Source organism: Leucopleurus acutus, assembly GCF_964270905.1.
Source record: "Leucopleurus acutus genome assembly, chromosome: 12".
NCBI lineage: Eukaryota > Metazoa > Chordata > Mammalia > Artiodactyla > Delphinidae > Leucopleurus > Leucopleurus acutus.
The window spans coordinates 52827966-52844662 of record NC_139154.1 but is presented as its reverse complement, the minus strand read 5'-3'; the positions used below and the strand labels follow the sequence as shown (position 1 = coordinate 52844662).

General features: G+C 36.1%; 1 protein-coding gene across 1 annotated transcript in view; it reads right to left on the bottom strand.

The window, feature by feature from the left end:
- The window catches only part of BIRC6 (baculoviral IAP repeat containing 6), a gene marked incomplete at its 5' end in the record, with an annotated part of 236934 nt that overhangs the window by 204979 nt on the left and 15258 nt on the right, over positions 1-16697 (bottom strand). Inside the window, 2 exon segments of the mRNA XM_082852055.1 lie at positions 1635-1772; positions 3869-4050. Coding sequence (XP_082708181.1) covers positions 1635-1772; positions 3869-4050 — 320 coding nt within the window.

Here is a 16697-nt window from a genome sequence, read left to right as displayed (position 1 = left end):
AGTATCACCTAGGGATGGATAAAATATCTGCTGGAACTTTGTGTCTGTTCTGGGGACGGGGAGAGAATATCTTCATTTGTAAAAAGGAACAGTACGTCTTGTTAAGTAAAAGCATAATATTTTTGTTGTATGAAAGTTCAAACACATATAGATGGTATGTATGGAGATGCAGAGTGGCCAAAGGAGTGGCATGTGCCAGTTATTAAACTACTGTCTCTCGGGTCCAAACCTACCCTTTTCTTTCTTCTCCATCATGTTTGGGCTGGGATTCTGTAAACTATTATTTCTTCTTTGCCAACCAGTTTCCTGGCTGTTAAGTTCTGACAAAAGGAACACAGGATGGAAACTGGAAAGCACGATGAGGGGAGAAAGACTTGCTCCTTGCTATTACTCGTCATTACCATCAATATTGCTTTAGCGAAGGACCTGGTGGCAGCAGTTGATTCTTCTGGTCTTTAGAGGTTTTTTGTTTTGTTTTCTTAGCATTCCCAGGACCAGTTTCACAGAGCTCCCTCAGAGACACTAACATTAGCCTAGTAGCATCTCTCTTCAGAAACCTGAGGCTCAGTTCATCAAGTTCCAATCTCCAAGCTCCTGAGGTACCTACTGGATAACATCTCCTCCTCAGAAGTCTGAGTCCCAGACCCATGGGGCCTATTCTCTAAGTTTTTAAGTATCTAGGTTCTAAAAATCCTAACCTCTTGTTCCTTCAGACTGAGGTGAGTGCTGATTCCCATAGTTACCATCTGTGTATTACCTCAGGGTTTCCTTTTCGCTTTTTCAGTTCTCATACACATATTACGTCAATTCCTTACAATAAATTCTCTCTGTTGAAATACACAGTATGATTTCTCTTTTACTAAATAAAAATGTCCCATCAATGGAATAAGGGTTCATAAAATAATGGTAAATCTATAAAAATAAACTTCAATGTAAATATTAGGAAGAATACAGATGATCTATGAGGACTGATACAAAAAGATACTCAAGATACATCCTTCAATTAAAAAAAGCATGGTATATGCTATAATTTGAATGTTTGTGTCCCCCCAAAATTCACCTGTTGAAATTCTAACCCCCAAAGGGGAGGGTTATTAGTAAGTAGGGCCTTTGGGAGGTACTTAAGTCATGAGGGTGGAGTCCTCTTTATAAAAGAGGTTCCAGAGAGATCCCTTCCCTTTTCCACCATGTAAGGACACAGTGAGAAGGTACCAGCTATGACCCAGGAAGAAGGACTTCACCACAAGAAATATCACTCAATCGGTGGTATTCCGTTATAGCAGCCCAAACAGACGAAGACAGTACGTCACAATATTTTAGTATAATTTCAACTGTACTCGAGAAAAAAAGATATTTATAGATGCAAAAGTTATTTTTAGGAAAATAGCTTTTACCTTCTACCTTTTATACCTTCAATATAAAAATTGTATATGTACTATATTTACAACTTAGGAAAGATGTTAAAAGAAAAACACAGAAAAATTAATGAAATATATCCAAGGATTTAATTCAAAGCACCATCTCCCACAGACATCCTTAGTCATCAGTGTGGGGAGGACAGAGAAAGGCAAAAGTATAGAGGTGTTCTTTCTATTACAACCCCAAACAAAGTAATTTTTTTTTTAACTTCTTACCTTAGCAACTTTGTGGTTTGCTGCAGTCTCATGAGATGTATTTTTCAAACCATCTTTGAGCTGTGTGATGAACAAATCATAACCCTCCGTACTAGAAATATCTACCTTTTCTAAACATGCAGATAAGAGCTGTTGTGCCTAAATAAAAGAGATGATCACAAAAAATTAACCACAACCAAAAATGTTAAATTCAGATTCTTATACAAATATTTTAATTCTGATAGGTACTATACTAAAGCTTCCTACTTTTACGTTTTTTAAACAAACTTAGTTAAATCAAATAATGACTTGAAGGGCTGTTACAAAATTAAATGAGATAAAGCAACGTATTCAGTGTAGTACCACATAGTAAAGTTTTAGTACATAGAAGCTTTTATAAGCCAAAGCAAGATAGAAAAAACTGGCTAAGCTGAAACCATGAACAAAAGTAAAAGAGATAAAAATGTAAAGACATAAATGTAAAGTGCTCCAATGAGCTTTAAATACTCAAACTATGCAAAACCATAAGAGGGATCACTCACTAAGTCAGCAGGTAATAAAAAAAACACCCTTTGCATTGTTACCCACATATTCAATATGAACTACGTTAACAGAAATATTTGGGCAATATATGGAAAAGAACACATCCACACTAATCCAACCAAACCCAGGACTCCATTCTTTAGGCAAGACAGTAACAAACTAGTGTGATGCAGGAAAGGATGCCTGGGATGGTGGAAGGACTACAAACAATATTACGTGAACAAGAGAGCTGTAATTATTTATGTAGAAAGAAAGAAAACCAGCTACAGATATTATGAGCTGGCAAGGTGGAGGAGGTGGCAGAAGCTGGCTAAATATCTAGCATTTAGGTCAGAGTAGTAGGAAAAATATTGACTTGACGGTCCATTTCATATACATATTCAACTATTTTATTGTAATTCTGTAGTTCCTTTTAAAACCCAACAGTTTGATACCATCCTTCATTGTAGGCTACGATGTATATCCTTTATTAAAATATCACATGGTCTAAGTTCCTTAAAGTAGGAGAGGAAAAAATGTTCAGTACAAGTAGAACTAATTAATTCTCTGTCCAAAGATTTTAGACATGCCCCCAGATCCAGATATTCTGATGACAAAAAGATGGCTACTCTGTTTTCAGAACTCAAACCTTTAGCAACATGCTTTCAATATTAACATATACTAGATGACTGTGATATGACAGTAAATATGAAATCTAAGTAGATATACATTGGTACTTTTTTTTTTACAAAAAGCCTTCCAAAGAGGGAATAAAACATTTAAACTGCACTTAAAATTCACACATTAACACTTTTCATGTCCTAAAAATGGGAAATATGCTATATTGATTTTTATGAATTAATCATATCAGTCTGCCAAATGCAAAACAATTAATAATCAACAACTTGGGATGAAGACAAATAATATCTCACTTTATTAGCGTGTATAGCATTATAATCTTTTATATTCTGAGATGATTTAAAATCTGATAAATCGGAAAAATGTACTTTCAAATTACATGATATGAACATCAACTCACACAAAAGGATTTAAGTTAGGGTAGACTTACAAATTAAGTAATGAATATGTAACACAGAAAAATACATATAGCTAAAATTTTAAACTGGAATTGTTAAGAAACATGATACATAGCAAAGATTACTGGTTGTCCATTACTATTTATTCCTTCTTTTTTTAATATTAAAGAAAAAAGAACCACCTCAGCTTAATGTGGCCATGTGACTGAATTCTAGCCAATGGAGTAAATATGAAAAGGGCATATATGAAAGAGTTTGTAAAAGAGAACAAGAAAAATGATGGAGGGGAAGAGAAGGAAGGAGAGGATGAGGGAAGTAGGTGAAAGGAAAAGGAGAGAAAGAGGGTGGGTAATACTAGTGTGCTCCCCTGGCCTTTTGCCCACCTTTTCCTTAAGACAGAAGTAATGAGACTTGAAGCAGCTGTCTTGGACTCAGGAAATGGAAGCCAAGTGTTGAGGTAAACAAAGCTGTCCCTATAACTTAGCCCAGTACTGTTACTGGAAAGAAACTATCCTGTTTAAGCCACTGTATTTTGGGGCCTCTGTTACAGTGGTATAACCTGTACAGTTCATACTTCTTTGTTTTTATAGGGATACATATATAATATTCTCAAAGGACAACCTAATTTCATTTAACAGCTAGTAAGTCTGAAACTACATTAAGTAGAAAAGCATATTGATACTTATTTCAACTTACCTCTGTGACAGGTAATTCAAGCTGAACCACATCATCCTGCTTTGAAACTGGAGTTTGCAGAGCAGTGTCTAACAACAAGATTCCATTAAGGTCCTTTCTACACCCTACTGCATAATCATCCACAAAAATAACTTTATCCACAGCAGAAATATACTGACATTTCACCTGTCCACCTGGTTTAGCTGTTAAAAGAACAAAAATTCAACACTTAAGATTTTAAGGCCAATAGTTCATTTAAAATAAATGTTTACATGGCAACTAAATATAATAATCTTTGACTGAAAAAAAATGCTCTAAAGGACATTAGAACTGATAAATTGGAATATGTACTGTAGCTTAAAGTAACAATATGAAATTATCAGAACTTGAAAACTATATTGCTGTTATAAGAGAATATCATTATTCTTAGAAATACACATGGAAATAGTAAAGGGTAAAGGAACATGATATACGCAACCTATTCACAAGAGAGCAAAAGTAATATGTATGTATGTGTGAGGGGATGATAAGAAAATGTGGTAAAATATTTAAAATTAAAATTAGTGAAACTGGGGGTTTCCCTGGTGTCACAGTGGTTAAGAATCTGCCTGCCAATGCAGGGCACACGGGTTCGAGCCCTGGTCGGGGAAGATCCCACATGCCGCGGAGCAACTAAGCCCATGCACCACAACTACTGAGCCTGTGCTCTAGAGCCCGCGAGCCACAACTACAGAAGCCCGTGTGCCTATAGCCTGTTCTCCGCAACAAGAGAAGCCACCGCAATGAGAAACCCGTGCACCGCAATGAAGAGTAGCCCCCACTCACGCAACTAGAGAAAGCCGGCACGCAGCAACAAAGACCCAACGTGGCCAAAAATAAATTTAAAAAAATAAAATATATAAATTTTAAAAAATTAGTGGAACTGGGTAAAAGCTGTAGATAAGTTCTTTGTACTACACTACTTCAAAATAAAGTGTTTGGAAAAATTTTTTAAATATTCAATACTGTACAACATTGTAAATCAACTATACTTCAATTAAAATAAATACTCAATATTTTCTTTACATCTTTTTTCCAAAAGTCATTAAGCATAAAGTCAATGTGGACAGTTTCTAGGTAACTACCTCAAAAGTTCTTTAGGGCTTTTATATCTGAGATAAAATTATGGAGAATGGTTATAACCTAAGCTAAGAGAACTAGTAAAGTCTCTAGTTCAACTACCACTGAAAAAAGTCAACTATCACTGACAATCAATGTCCCCTGAAGTTTCCGCTAAATCAATTTCAGAAGAGTATTTTAACAGAAATAAAATTTCTCAGAATTAGAGTAGAATTTCAAGAAGTATTACAAAAGACAGTAAAACACAGAAGCTTTAAATACCAAAAAATATTGGAAAAGATAACATCAATTTCTACATTTTAATTTATAAGAGATTTATAAGGAGACTAATGTTAAGTATTCTCCCATGAATACAGAGTCTCTGTAAAAAAGACTTGAAAGAATGATCAACTATGAAATTTTATTGCACTAATGAAGAAACTTCTCTGGAAGCAAGCAATCCTGCCGCCAGTATACCTTATTCTAAACCCCCACCACGACGCTACAGAACATTCCTGATAGTAGTACGATTATTGCCTAGTGATACAAAAGCAGAAAAGAGGAGATAAATCAGGGTCCTACTCATCAACCTATAGGACAACTATAAAACATGTTATAATCAATTAATATTAGGATTGGCTTTCTTAATCCCAGATTATTACAGCTCTCTCAAGCTCCTGGAGACATTACGTAACTGATTAGGAACTAATTCATTATCTACATAAAACCAAGAAAAATTCATGGAATTTCTATAGTTCATTCCCAGATCTTTTGGTTTGAAATATATGTTAGCATATAGGAAAATAATCTCTGTAATACAATAAAACAGGAATATTTACCTAGCACTTTTGATCTCTAGGTAAAATCACAAGAAATCATACACATTATAGGAACTGAGAGTAAAATTATGTAAGAACTTGTAAAGATAGTTTCAAAACTCATTAACTAATTTTTTTAAACAGACTATCCTTTTTTTACAGCAGTTTTAGGTTCACAGCAAAATTAAGAAGGCAGAGATTTCCCATATGTGCCATGCCCCCCACACATAACTATAAAATTTTTAAAACCAAAACTACGAATTCTGTTTTATTGTTTTAGGGATAGGTAATTAGGTAAGGAACTGTAAAAACCATTATTTTGTGAAAACTTTCCCAGAGAGGTATAAAATGTGAGAATCTACGCAAAGCTTTTCAACTGGGTTTCCATGCAACCCTAGAATTCCATATAATGTCACTAGAAATTCCTCAATAGATCTTGACCAAAAAAAGTCAACACTTTTTTGGAACTTCTTATACTATACAATATTAGCCCTCAAAGTAATGCACAGTGACCAAGCAGCCTTATTGGCAATTTCTTCAGAGGTCTTCCAGGCCCACAGAGCAGCATGTAGTAGAACCGTGTTTATTCAGATGAGTCCATTCCCGATTTTTTGACCTAAGTTACAGAAGGCCATTTGTAAGCAGTGACTTGCTGTACTACACACCAGAAAGACAGTAAACTTATTATCAGCCATACTACCCCAAAGGCTCTTTGAGTTCATGTGACCTCATCTTCACTAATTACATTAGCAAAGACCCTATTTCTAAATAAGGTCACAATCTGAGGTCCCATGTGCACATGAATTGTACAACCCACCACACAAACTCTTTCTCTGAATCTTTTACTCAGCCTGAGAACTTTATTTCGAGAAAATGAGCTTTGCTAATGTAGGCTGATAGTATGCTCAAGATTTAATTTACATCTGGCCCTAAACAAGTTTTAGATTTCTGTGAAGAAAAAATATCCTGCAATGAACAAAGAATATTTTATGGAACTTTTCACCTTCTAACACGTTTGGGCATGTCTTTTCTTACCTAACAAGAAATAAGACCAAAGACACAAATTCTCTAACTTGGGATAAAAATGAAATCCATGTGTGCTTAAGTCTGACCCAGAACTGAGTATTTGTACAGCAAAAAAACAAGCACAGGTTTCACAATGAGAGGTAACAATAGACATTTATTTTTAGTTATAAGAATAACAATTTTAAGTGCATAAAGGTTCATAAAAGAGATGAAACCAAGAAACCTATGTTCAAGCCAGGATGTGTCACTCAGTAAGAAAACATCTTTTCAAAGGTTTGTATGAAATTGTCTCTTAAGTTATACATTTATTCATATTGCTTTGTTCCATGGTTTTAGTAGTATTACTATGCAACACTGTTGATAAATTTTAATGCTGCAAATAACATTAACAAAAAACTTACAGGACTTCTCTGGTGATGCAGTGGTTAAGAATCCACCTGCCAATGCAGGGGACATGGGTTCAAGCCCTGGTCCGGGAAGATCCCACATGCCGTGGAGGAACTAAGCCCATGCGCCACAACTACTGAGCCCACATGCCACAACTACTGAAGCCCACACGCCTAGAGCCCGTGCTCCACAACAAGAGAAGCCATCACAATGAGAAGCCCGTGCACCACAACAAAGAGTAGCCCCTACTCGCCCAAACTAGAGAAAGCCTGCACGCAGTAACGAAAACCCAATTCAGCCAAAAATAAATAAGTTTATAAAAAATAAAAAACTTATAACCTGTACTTAAACTAAACCTCCCAAGTTTACCTTTAAAAAACTTAAGTCCCATTTTGGCATAAGTTAGTTATTTAATAGAAATTTATTTTGTTTGCCTTATGAGTTTAAAATGTCTGAAAATAAATTTCTCAAAGAAAGGTAAGTCATGCTTAACTAATGTTTAAATTTTCAAGAAAAGTTGGCTAAAAAGTCATTTTTGGCTTTTAAATACAGGGGAAAAACTCTTACACCTACCCTCTACGACATGTTACACCTTGTTAGAATTTTCTATAGAAGATACTTGTAAAATGACTTTGAACCCTACAGGATAAAGTTTAAAAAGAAATTCAAGCAGAAAATTTTAATAGAAGAAACACTCAAATTTCCTCCAACTATACCAGAGATCAGCAAGCTTCTTATAAAAAGGTCAGATAGTAACTATTTAAGGCCTCACAATACATATGGTCTTTCTCACAATTACTCAACTCTGCCACTGTAGTGCAAAAGTAACATGTAAATAAACGGGTATATATGTGTTCCAGTAGCATTTTATTTGCAAAATCAGGAAACAGGTTGAGAGCTACCGAGGTGGCAGGCCATAGTTTGCAGACTCCTGACTGACACTAATGACTTGCATTAGTACAGATTTTCTTTTGGGGCAGGGGAAATTTCACAAAAATAGTAGGTTAAAAATTCACAGCCAGACACAATAAGCTGCTGAAACCTAACATAGAAAAATCTTGAAAGCAACCAGAGGATATGTTACGTACAAGCAAGTAATAATTACAATAAAAGCACATTTATCATTAAAAACCATGGGGTTTGTTAGGAATTGAACCATTTTTAAAATACTGAAAAAAGAAATTCTATATTCAACAAAAATATCCATCAGGAATGAAGGTGAAATAAAGACATGCTCAGATGAGGGAACACTAAAGGGAAATTCTGCCAGCAAACCTGCTCAAAAAGAATCACAAAAGGAAGTTCATCAAAGAGAAGGGAAACTATTCAGAAATAAACTTAGAGTATCAAGAATGAGGGAAGAGGGCTTCCCTGGTGGCACAGTGGTTGAGAATCTGCCTGCCAATGCAGGGAACACGGGTTCGAGCCCTGGTCTGGGAAGATCCCATATACCGCAGAGCAACTAGGCCCGTGAGCCACAACTACTGAGCCTGCGCGTCGGGAGCCTGTGCTCCACAACAAGAGAGGCCGCGATAGTGAGAGGCCCGTGCACCGCGATGAAGAGTGGCCCCCGCTTGCCACAACTAGAGAAAGCCCTCGCACAGAAACGAAGACCCAACACAGCCAAAAATAAAATAAAATAAATAACTAAATAAATATTAGAAAAAAAAAAGAATGAGGGAAGAGCAACAGAAATGGTAAATATCTGGGTAAATGTAAGTGATGATTCTTCACCTCAGTTCTTTAAAATATATTTGACAACTGAAAGCAAAAATTACTACAATGCCTGGGGGTCTTCAATGTCACATATATGTAATAAATAAGTCAACCATAACTTAAAAGAGAGAAGGGTACAATACGGCGGTATGGTTTCTATATGCCACTTAAAGTGGTAAAATAGGGCTTCCCTGGTGGCGCAGTGGTTAAGAATCCGCCTGCCAATGCAGGGGACACAGGTTTGAGCCCTGGTTCGGGAAGATCCCACATGTCGTGGAGCAACTAAGCCTGTGCACCACAATTACTGAGTCTGTGCTCTAAATCCCGAGAGCCACAACTACTGAGCCCTCGTGCCACAACTACTGAAGCCCATGTGCCTACAGCCCACACTCCACAATAAGGGAATCCACCACAATGAGAAACCCATGCACTGCAATGAAGAGTAGCCCCTGCTCGCTGCAACTAAAGAAAGCCCACGCAACAACGAAGACCCAACGCAGCCATGAGTAAATAAAGTTCCCTAAATAAATAAATAAATAACGTGGTAAAATACTGACTCTAAATAGACTGAGAAAAGTATGTATATTGCAATCCTTCAAGTAACTACAAAAGCACATACAAATAATTAGGCAAAAGCAATAGATAAGTTTAAAAAAAAAATCAAGCCAAAAAAAGCAGAAAGAAAAAATAAAGGAAAAAAGAGGAAACAAATAAATAATCAACTGGAGTATCTAAATCAAAATATCAGCAACTACATTAAACATAAATGGCCTAAGTATGCCAATGAAAAGATAAACTGAATTTAAACACACACAAGCCAATTCTATGATGTCTACAAGAAACTTTTACCATTCTAAAAGGGTAAAAGGATGGAAAAAAGATATATCATGCAAATGTTATCATAGAAAGATGGAATAGTTATATTTAGATCAGCCAATGATCATAACAAAGAAAATCACCAGGAATAAATGAGGACATTACATAACAAAAGGGTCAGTTCATGAAAAACAAAAAGCAATCCTAAATATATATACACGTAGGAGAACTTCAAAATACATTCAGCAAAAATTAACAGAACTGAAGGGAGAAATAGGCATCCATAATTACAGTGGAAGACTTCAACTTTCAGTAGTTAACAGAACTAGTAGATAGAAAACAGTACCATCAAAAAAAAAAACAGTACCATCAACCCATGACATTTTAAAAATATTCCACCTATCAACAGTAGAATGCACATTCATTTCAGGTGCACACTGAATATTAATCAAGACATATCATATCCTGGATCATAAGACAGACCTTAATATACAAGAAGTGAAGTTAAAAGTATGTTCTCTGAGAGCCCAGAAATAAACCCATACACCTCCGGGTCAATTAATCTTCAACAAAGGATGTAAGAATATACAATGCGAAAAAGACAGTCTCTTCAGCAAGTGGTATTGGGAAAGTTGGATGGCCACATGTAAATCAATGAAGTTAGAACACACCCTCACACCACACACAAAAATAAACTCAAAATGGCTTAAAGACAAATATAAGACATGACACCATAAAACTCCTAGAAAAGATCATAGGGAAAACATTCTCTGAAATAAATCATACCAATGTTTTCTTAGGTCAGTCTCCCAAGGCAACAGAAATAAAAGTGAAAATAAACAAACGGGACCTAATCAAACTTATAGGCTTTTGCACAGCAAAGGAAACCATAAACAAAACAAAAAGACAACCTATGAACTAGGAGAAAATATTAGCAAATGATGTGACAGACAAGGGCTTAATCTCCAAAATATACAAGTAGCTCATACAACCCAATCGAAAAATGGGCAGAAGACCTTAACAGACATTTCTCCAAAGAAGAAATACAGATGGCCAATAAGCACATAAAAAGATATTCAACATCACTAATTATTAGAGAAATGCAAATCAAAACTACAATGAGGTGCCACCTCACACTGGTCATAATGGCCATCATTAAAAAGTCTACAAATAACAAATGCTGGAGAGGGTGTGGAGAAAAGGGAACCCTCCTACACTGCTGGTGGGAATGTAAGTTGGTGCAGCCACTAGGGAAAACAGTATGGAGGTTCCTCAAAAGACTAAAAACATAATTACCATATGATTCAGCAATCCCACTCCTGGACATATATCCAGACAAAAATTATTCAAAAAGATACATGCACCCCTATGTTCACAGCAGCACTATTCACAATAGCCAAAACATGAAAACAACCTAAATGTCCAGCAAAAGATGAATGGATAAAGAAGATGTGGTACATATATACAATCAAATACTACTTAGCAAATAAAAAGAACAAAATAATGTCATTTGCAGCAACAGGGATGCAACTAGAGATTATCATACTAAGTGAAGTAAGTCAGAAAGAGAAAGACAAAATACCATATGATATCACTTATATGTGAAATCTAAAATATGACACAAATGAACCTATGTACAAAACAGAAACAGACTCACGGACACAGAAAACAGACTTGTGGTTGCCAAGGGGGAGGGGATTAGGGGAGGGATGGGGTCAGCAGATGTTAGCTATTGTATACAGAATGGATAAATAACAAGGTCCTACTGTACAGCATGGGAAACTATATTCAATATCCTATGATAAACCATAATGGAGAAGAATATTTAAAAAAAGAATGTATATATGTATAACTGAATCACTTCAGTGTACAGCAGAAATTAACACAATGTTGTAAAACAACTATACTTCAATAAAACAAACAAATAAACAAACAAAAGGTATGTTCTCTGACCATAATGGATTTAAGTAGAAATCAGTAACAGAAATATAATGGGAAACCTCTAAATACTTGTAAATTAAACAACATACTTCTAAATAATCTTTAGGTCGATGAAGAAGTCTAAACATTTTTAAAAGAATGAAAATGAGGGAGTTCAGTTCCCCATGGTCTAGTGGTTGGGATTCGGCGCTTTCACTGCCGTGGCCTGGGTTCAATCCCTGTTGGGGAACTGATATCCCACAAGCTGCAGTGCAGCCAAAAAAAAAAAAAAAAGAATGAAAATGAAAATATAATATCAAAACGTCATATGGGGGATTCCCTGGTGGCGCAGTGGTTGAGAGTCCGCCTGCCGATGCAGGGGACACAGGTTCGTGCCCCGGTCTGGGAAGATCCCACATGCCGTGGAGCGGCTGCACCTGTGAGCCATGGCCGCTGAGCCTGCGCGTCCGGAGCCTGTGCTCCGCAACGGGAGAGGCCCGCGTACTGCAAAAAAAAAAAAAAAAAAAAAATAAGCCCTCATGCCACAACTACTGAGCACGCAGGCCACAACTAGAGAGCCTGCGTGCCACAACTAGAGAGAAGCCCATGCACCACAACGAGGAGCCCACATGCTCCAACTGAGACCTGATACAGCCAAAAATTAAATAAATAATTTTTAAAAACAAAAAGAAGCTAAAACAGTGATTAGAGTAAAATTTATAGGAATTGAACGCTTATACTGGGGTGGGGAAGAAGGCCTTAAATCAATAACCTAAGCTTCCTACTTAAGAAAACCAGAAAAAGAGCAAAACAAGCAAAAGAAAAGAAACAATAAAGATAATAGCAGAAATCAGTGGAAGTGAAAATAGAAAAACAACACAGAAAATCAATATAAGCAAAAACGAGTTCTTTGAAAAGATCAATGAAATTTATAAAGCTGTAGCAAGACTGGCAAAGAAAAAAAAAGAAGACATAAATTAACAATAATATCAGGAATGAAAGAGGAGCTAGACGACAGATTCTGTAGACATCGAAAGATAAATAATACTATGAACATCTCTATGCACATAAATTTGACAACTTAGGTCATCAAAATAAATAAATTTGACACTACAAATGTTAAGAAGATAACTGAGGAATAATACAGGTAGATCTATACACATAAATTTTGAAACATTAGTGAGATTCCTTAAAAACCACAAACTACCAAATTATCCAAAATGAAACAGATAATCTAAATTAAGGAAAGTGAATTCACAGTTTAAAACTTTTCAAAGAAATCTCCAGGCTTACCTGATTTCTCTGGAGAACTTAAAAAGTAACACCAATTCTACACAATCTCTTTCAGGAAACAGAAGAAGAGGGAACACTTCCAAACTCATTTTATGAGGCCAGATTTAACCTGATATCAAAACTAGAAAAAGACAGTACAAAAAGAGAAACTGCATACCATTATTCCTCACGCAGATTGATGCAAAAATCCTCAACAAAATAAAAGCAAATGGAGTTTAGCAATATATAAAAATGACAATACACCAGGACCAAGTAGGGTTATCCCAGGGATGCAAAACTGGTTCAATATTCAGAAATCAATCAATGTAAGCTATCATGATAATTGCTTAAAGAAGAAAAACCACATAATCAACTCAGCAGATGCATTTGGCAAAATACATCTTTTCATGATTTAAAAAAAAAAAAAAAGCCCTCAGCAAATTAAAAGGTAATTTCCCCAATCTGATAAAGGACGACTACAGGAAGTCTACCACTATCAAACACTTAATGGTAAAAGACTGAACACTTTCCCCCTAAGATCACGAACAGGACAAGGATATTACACTCTCACCACTCCTATGCAGTATCATGATGGAAGATCTAGCCACTGCAATAAGAAACGGGGAACCAGACAGATTAGAAAGGAAGAAATCAAACTGTCCCTATTCACAGATAACATGATTACCTATGTAGAAAATCCCAAAGAATCTAAAAAACAAACAAAAACTCCTAGAGCTAACGAGTTGGGCAAGGTTTCACTGAACAAAGTCAATACACAAAAATCAAACAACTGTATTTCTATATACTAGCAATGATCAATCTGAAACCAAAATTTACTCCCCAAATTAACAGTCTACAAGAGCTCTAAAAACATAAAATAAAATACTTAGATATATATCTAACAAAAGGTATACAGAATATGTATGCTGAAAAGTACAAATGACCAGTGAAAGAAATCAAAGAAGAGCTAAATAAAACCATGGTCACGGAATGGAAGAGTCAACATAGCAAAGATGTCCTCTATAAATTTAATGCAATTTCAATCAAAATCCTAGCAGGAGTTTTGAGATATAGATAAACTGAGTCCAAAATAATTTGAAAAGGCAAAGGAACTGGAATAGCCAAAACAATTTTGATAAAGAATAAAGCTGGACAAATCACATTATATGACTTTAAGACCTGCTATAAAACTTACATTACCACAAGAATGTGTGCTACTGGAAAATGTATAGACACATTAGATCTATGGAACAGAACAGAATCCAGAGACAGAACTGCATAAGCATAACCATCTGATTTTTTAAAATGATTTTTTTAATTGTGGTAAATTATACATTACATAAAACTTACCATTTTAACCATTTCTAAGTGTAAAGTTCAGTGGCATTAAGTACATTCATGTTTTGCAACCATCACCACCATCCATCCACAGAACTCTTTCCATCTTGCAATACTGAAACTCTATAACCATTGACACTAACTCCCCACCTCCATCCCTATAGAACCTGGCAACCACTATTCTACTTTCTTCTGTCTCTATGAAATTGACTAAGTACCTCATGTAAGTGGCATCATACAGTATTTGTTCTTTTGTGACTGGCTTATTTCACTGAGCATAACATCTTCAAGGTTCATCCATGATGTAGCATGTGTCAGAATTTCCTCCCTTTTTAAGGCTAATATTTCATTGTATACATACACCATATTTTGTTTATCCATTCATCCACTGATAGACACTTGGGTGGCATCTACTTCTTGTCTAGCTGGGAATAATGCCACTGTGAACATGGCATACAAATGTTTCTTCAAGATCCTGCTTTCAATTCTTTATACCCAATACTCAAACGTAGAATTTCAAGTTCATACAGTAGTTTTTAATTATTTGAGAAACTATATTACTCAAATGTGGAATTGCAGGTTCATATGGTAATTTTTAATTATTTGAGAAACCACATACTGTTATCCACAATGGCTGCACCATTTTATATTCCCACCAGTATGGCAAAAAAGGTTCCAATCTCTATATATCCTTGCCAACACTTACTCTTCTTTTTTCTTTTTTGATAATAGCCATCCTAATGGGTGTGAAGTGATACCTCATTGTGGGTTTGATTTGCATTTCCCTAATGATTAATGATGCTGAGCATCCTTTCATGTGCTTGTTGGTCGTTTGTTTATCTTCTTTGGAGAAATGTCTATTTAAGTCCTTTGCTCATTCTTTAACCAGGCTATTTGTTTTTTGCTGTTGTTGAGTTGCTTCTCTGTAATTGTCTAAATATATCTGGCTATATCTCTGGATACCTGATTGGCAAATATTTTCTCCCCTTTTGTGTTCTGCCTTCTTACTCTCTTGATAGTATCCTTCAATGTGCAAAAGTTTTTCATTTTGATGAAGTTCAATTTGTCTATTTATTCTCTGGGTGTCTGTGCCTTTGGTATCATATCCAAGAAATCACTGTCATATCCAACATCTTGAAGCTTTTCTGCTTTGTTTTCTTCTAAGAGCTTAAGAGTTATAGCTCTTACACTTAAGTCTTTGATCCATTTTGAGTTAATTTTTGTATATGGTGTTTTGTATATGTTTGACTATGGTGTATATGATTGTATAATGGTCGAACTTCATTCTTTTGCATGTGGATATCCAGTTTTCTCAGCACTATTTCTTAAAGAGATCGTCCTTTCCCCCTTTGGATGGTCTTGGCCTCCTTGTCAAAAATCATTTGACCACATATGTAAGGGGTTACTTCTGTGCTCATTAGTCCATCAGTCTTTACGTCTGTCTATGCCAGAACCACATTGTTTTGATTACTGTAGCACTGTAGTAATAAATTTTGAAATCAGCAAGTGTGAGTCCTCCAACATTTTTCTTTTTTTTTTTTTTCAAGAATGCGTTGGCTATTTGGGGTCCCTTGAGATTCCATACAAATTTTAGGATGGATTTTTCTATTTCTACAAAAAAAAGTCATTGGGATTTTGATAAGGATTGCAATCTGTAAACAGCTTTGGGTAGTACTGACTTCTTAACAATATAGAGACAATACCAAATGCTGGCAAGGATGCAGAGCAAGTGGAACTCATAAATTTCTAATGGAAATGCATAATGGTACAGCCACACTAGTTTGACAGCTTCTTATAAAGTTAAACATACACTTACCAAATGGCCTTGCAATCCCACTTCTATGTATTTACCCTAGAGACATAAAACCTTTATTCACATAAAAACTTGTATTCAGGTGTTTATAACAGCTCTATTCATAATTATCAAAAGCATGTCCTCCCAAAACTGACTGACTAAATAAATGGTGATACATTCAAATAATGGAATACTATTTAGCAATAAAGAGGAATGAACTATGGATACATGCAACAACTCGATGATTCTCACAGGCATTATGCTATGTGCAACAAGTCAGTATCAAAAAGTTACATACTGGGGCTTCCCTGGTGGCGCAGTGGTTGAGAATCCGCCTGCCAATGCAGAGGACACGTGTTTGTGCCCCAGTCTGGGCCCGTGAGCCATGGCCGCTGAGCCTGTACGTCCAGAGCCTGTGCTCCACAACGGGAGAGGCCACAACAGTGAGAGGCCCGCGTACGGCAAAAAAAAAAAAAAAAAAAAGTTACATACTGGGTTTCCCTGGTGGTGCAGTGGTTAAGAATCCGCCTGCCAATGCAGGGGTCACAGGTTCGAACCCTGGTCCAGGAAGATCCCACATGCCGCGGAGCAACTAAGCCCATGCGCCACAACTACTGAGCCTGCGCTCTAGAGCCCACGAGCCACAACTACTGAGCCCGCGTGC